General features: G+C 34.8%; 1 protein-coding gene across 1 annotated transcript; it reads left to right on the forward strand.

Moving 5' to 3' along the window:
- Window positions 1–1,911: 1,911 nt before the first annotated feature.
- Window positions 1,912–3,738, forward strand: LOC127119133 (probable methyltransferase At1g29790). The gene has a single exon (XM_051049325.1). The coding sequence runs from the start codon at window positions 2,195–2,197 to the stop codon at window positions 3,578–3,580; it is 1,386 nt and encodes a 461-aa protein (XP_050905282.1). The 5' UTR covers window positions 1,912–2,194; the 3' UTR covers window positions 3,581–3,738.
- The last annotated feature ends 1,325 nt before the right edge of the window (window positions 3,739–5,063 follow it).

Here is a 5,063-nt window from a genome sequence, read left to right on the forward strand (position 1 = left end):
TTGTAACCATCAACAATGCCTTTTCTTCTTCATGTTTCACCAACTTTGCATAAGTTTCTTGATTCTTCTACTTTTCTAAACAATCACTAGAATAATGACCATACTTCTGACAATTGTAACACTGAATGTGACTATTGTCTGACTTTTGACCACCACCTTTTCCTCTAACTGCAGCACCACCTCTTTCGTTGCCTTGGTTCCAGGGTTTTCTCTGATTCGACCAGTTTCCTTCTTGTTGATTTCGACCAGTCGAATTGTTGTAGCCTCCTCTTCCTTTGTTGCTATTCCAACTTCCTTTTCCTTTCCTTTCATTTGCTGATTGCTCCTACAAATCCATATCACTCTTCGACTTTCCTGCAGCTCTTTCAGCCATTCTTTGTTCATGAGATTCAAGCGTCCCTTGAAGCTCTTCCTTTGTCAGTTTTAACAAATATTTCGACTCTTCTATGGCTAATACCAAGTGGTCAAACTTTGGAGCCAACGATCTAAAGATCTTTCCAACAACAGATCTTGATGTCAACACTTCTCCACATACCTTGATTTGATTCACCAGTTTCGTAATCTTGGTGAAGAAATCAGTTATGCTTTCATTGTCTTCCATCTGAAGCAATTCATACGTCCTTTTGTAAGTTTGTAACCTCACATTTTTCACCTTCTCCGCCCCTCCAAAAGACTTCTACAGAATTTCCCATGCTTCTTTCGCTGACTCTACATCACTAACATTTTCAAAGTTATCTGCATCAACACATTGATGGATTATAAAGAGAACTTTATAATCTTTTTTCTTCAATTCTTTATGTGCAATCTTTTCTTGATCTATCACGTTTTCTGCGCGTTGTTACTCCTTCCTTCACAAGATCCCAAAGATCTTGATAACAGAACACAATCTTTATCTGCTTGCACCAATTCTCATAATTGTTGTTCTTGAGAATCATAAGATTTGCTGGAAAATGTCTGTTTGGATGATTCATCGCCATCGTGATTTTCTTCCCATAAATCGCTTAAACCGGAACTCTTGATACCAGATGTTGAAAATCCATCACAACCTATGGATAATTTCAATCAATCTTGATGAACACGATTGTTATCACTCACACAATAACAATGAAAAAAGAAGAACAATTATGAAAGAAAAGAAAGAAGGATGAAAGAGAAGAAGAATTTTCTGCAGAGTTTCTCTCTGTCCACAATCTGTGGAAAACTTCTTATTCACTTTGCAATTGCAAAATACTATGAATACAATGTTATGAATACAATATACAAGAATAAGGATTACTCTCTCTATTTATAAATTTAGATTAGTTTGCACCCCAAACCAAAACCCAAAACTATAAAAGTCCAAAATAGCTAACACTACTAAAATAGGCATAAGTCGAAATCCTGTGTGAGGCACCATGCTTCGACACTTCGACACACTAATGCAACTCAACACTAGGTGATTTGACACTTCCTTGCTTCTGTCGAACAACCTGCTTCGACACAAGGAATTACAATTCAACACTTCTAAACAAACTCTAGTTGCACACAAACTCCTATGTTAGATTATCTCAACACATTTATGCGTCTAAATATTATATCATCAATTTTAGTGTTTGTTATTTTAGAAAATTTTATATTACATGTTCTAAGTGACTTTTGAGGGTGACATGTTATTGATAAAACCTTTAAATACTATTAATTTAATCTTATTAATTTATAACTTGAAATTGAATATTAAATTATTAAACTAAATATTAAATAGTGAAGTTATTAAATTGATGATAATTTAAGATCATAAAATAAGTCAATTAGAACGTGCCCCATGGCCAAAAACAGTTAGCTAGACTTTTCAAAAGTAGTGAATAGTTATTTAAAATTTTCTAATGTCTTGGTACCCGGCAGATTTGTGAACTCTAAGTCTTTGCAATCCAAGAATATCCTTGGATCACGGAAGAATCATGTGCTATACCTCATTGTTTACTCACAACTTGAGTTAGTTGACCACTTTGAGTATTCAATAATACACCTCAACTTGCCAACTCTTGTTCTTCAACACCAATGATTCACCAAGCAGCCAACTCTTGTTCTACCTGTTAAGCTTCAAGACAATCTGTTCCCATTTCTTTTCTGGTATGTATCATTTATCTCCACTATATTTTTCGATTGTTGCCATATTGTCCTACTAGGTAGTTTGGTCAGCATAAGAAATTTTTCAATGGGAAGATCGTGTATTCCAAAATGCAAAACTGCAAGACTAATGGGTTGGCTACAAATTATTTTGGGGAGTTTGGTAATCTTAGTAAGTATATTGAGCCTAACTAGATTCTACTATGCTGGTTTTTTCTTACACAATGAAGAAATATGCCAGCATTTGTATACTACTATAAAGGATGTAAACCATGGTTTTGATGCCAAAGCACTGTCGGATAGAGTTGAACAAGTATTGGATATGTTGGAAACTTTGCAGGGAAAGCTTGAGTTAAAAGAAAAAGAAATGGAGAAAAACAAAGGAATAGCCTTAGACAAGAAGTATTTAGAGGATGAAATAGTTAGGCCTCTTCACAGTGCAAATGTGGCTTTAAGACAGATTAGGCTTCCGAAGATTGAAGAGGGAGGGAACTTTACGGTAAAAGAGGATCCTTTGATTAATTATTTTGTGACCGAGGAGATTAGAAAGTACATAACTTCGAAGGAGAATAGAATTGGTAAGATTAATCTATATGGGTCGGACAAGGTTTATAACACAATTGGGCATGCATGTGTTTTGCACAAGAAAGAGCTGGAACGGTACATGGACTATGACATTGGTTCATATTGTGATGATGATTGGAATTTAGCTCAAAAGCTTATGCTTAATGGGTGTGATCCTTTGCCTAGAAGAAGGTGTTTGACAAGGGCTTCAAAAGTTTACTATAAACCATATCCTATCAACGAGTCGCTATGGAGAATACCAGACGAAAGAAATGTGAGGTGGGGGAATTACCAATGTAGAAATTTCGAGTGCTTATCAAGCAAGAATCCGAAGAGGGGCTATTCGAAATGTACAGGATGTTTCGAAATGGAAAAAGAGAAGGTGAAATGGGTTTCTAATACCTCACTTTCCACCGACTTTTTGATCAGTGATGTTTTGGCAATCAAACCGGGAGAAATAAGGATAGGACTAGACTATGGAATTGGGACAGGTACATTTGCGGCGAGAATGAGGGAAAAGAATGTAACAATTGTGTCAACTGCTTTGAACCTTGGTGCTCCTTTCAATGAGATGATAGCTCTAAGGGGTTTGGTTCCTTTATATGTGACATTAAACCAAAGGCTTCCATTCTTTGATAACATAATGGATTTGATTCATACAAGTGGGTTTATGGATGGTTGGATTGATTTTCTATTGTTGGATTTCATATTGTATGATTGGGATAGAGTTTTAAGACCAGGAGGTTTACTATGGATTGACAAGTTCTTCTGTAAGAAAAAGGATTTGGATGATTATATGTACATGTTTCTTCAACTAAGGTACAGGAAACACATGTGGGTTATTTCTCCAAAGTCAAAAGATGAAGTGTATCTCTCAGCATTGCTCCAAAAACCTCCCAGAGCTATATGAACATAATCAATTTCCTTTGTCAATTTACTTTCAGCTCAATTATTTCTTTCTTGTTTACTTTTGACATAATATACTTTACTCTTTCTTTTTGTCTCTTTAATTTCAATTTCAAAATCACGACTCATTCACACCATTTTTCAAGTCAAAACATTATAAAATGTCGCATGCGTACCAAAGGTTTCCTAAGTTACCAATTAACTCGTTTGAGATCCTATGATTGCACTGAATAAACATTCATTTGTGATCTGGTTTAGCACACTTCATAGCTAACTAAAAATTACTGTAAAATTCAGTCCATTTCAACAATGTCAATTTTTGGAGTACCGTTAGTTTTATTAATCCCGCAACAAGCATGTTATGTGACCACCAAGGGATCTTGAATCAAAATTTTGAGTTTCCACACATGTCAAAAAGTATGCAACAAAATTCTAAGGAATTAACTCTGTATTCATCATCAGGTGGACCACAGCAACCATTGGACGGTGAATATTTTCCTAAAATAATTACTACAGTTATCATTTGTTTCATGTATTAATCACTTTTTATATCTAAAGTTGATGTGTTTTTGTATGACTTTATAAGCATTAATTCTTCCTATCATTTTTATTTTATTTTATTCTCTTCTAAGTTGGCATTGGTTTTTTCATTGCATGATTTAAGAGATGTCTTGCTTTGAGAGAATCGGTCCTTTATGGATTAATACCAATTTTCTTCGTCAATTTGATCTAAGGGTTACACATATAAATTGTGCATCTTTGGGCGTCTTTTCGGTTAGTACAAATGTTTCATCGTCAATTTTGTCTCATGGTTGTTCCTAGCCCATAGAAATTGTTTCTTTTTGGATGTCTTTTCGATTAATATTGATGTTTCTTCGTCCATTTGGCCTATGGGTCATTCTCGTCCATAGAAATTGAGTATCCTTTTGATAAATATCGATGTTTCTTCGTGCAATTGAGACGTTTCCGACCTAGGGATACCTTTGCTAGCACTCCTCTTTAGGTTTAAGCCCTGAGAATGAGGGTGGAGGGAGTACCCTTTCTTCTTCCTTGTGGCGAATTGAGGAGTGAGGTCCCTTAGCCATCGGTTGTGGTTTTGACGTCCTTTCCTTTTTGGAGTAATGGATTCTCAAAATATATTGAAAGAAACATAATAATTTCTACATTAATAATATCTAGTGTTTAAACATGAGATCGTCTCGTATGTCCCGATGATTTCATTCCAGACGTAAAAACATCGAAAACAAACTACTTAAAGATATATTATAGATGTTTTTCACTATGTCCTTAGCTTATCAAATCCAATCGGATATTAGTATTTCTCTTGTTTCCTACTCTTTATTACAGAACAAAAGTAAGGATTCTAGTATATCGTATCCATAAGGACCAGTGCAATATTCCACTCATTCAACATTATTTATAAATTAAAGTAAAATGATAGTAAATGAAAATTTTAAGTTAAAATTTTGAGTTTCCATACATTCCAA

This window comes from Lathyrus oleraceus, chromosome 2 (genome assembly GCF_024323335.1).
Source record: "Lathyrus oleraceus cultivar Zhongwan6 chromosome 2, CAAS_Psat_ZW6_1.0, whole genome shotgun sequence".
Classification (NCBI taxonomy): domain Eukaryota; kingdom Viridiplantae; phylum Streptophyta; class Magnoliopsida; order Fabales; family Fabaceae; genus Lathyrus; species Lathyrus oleraceus.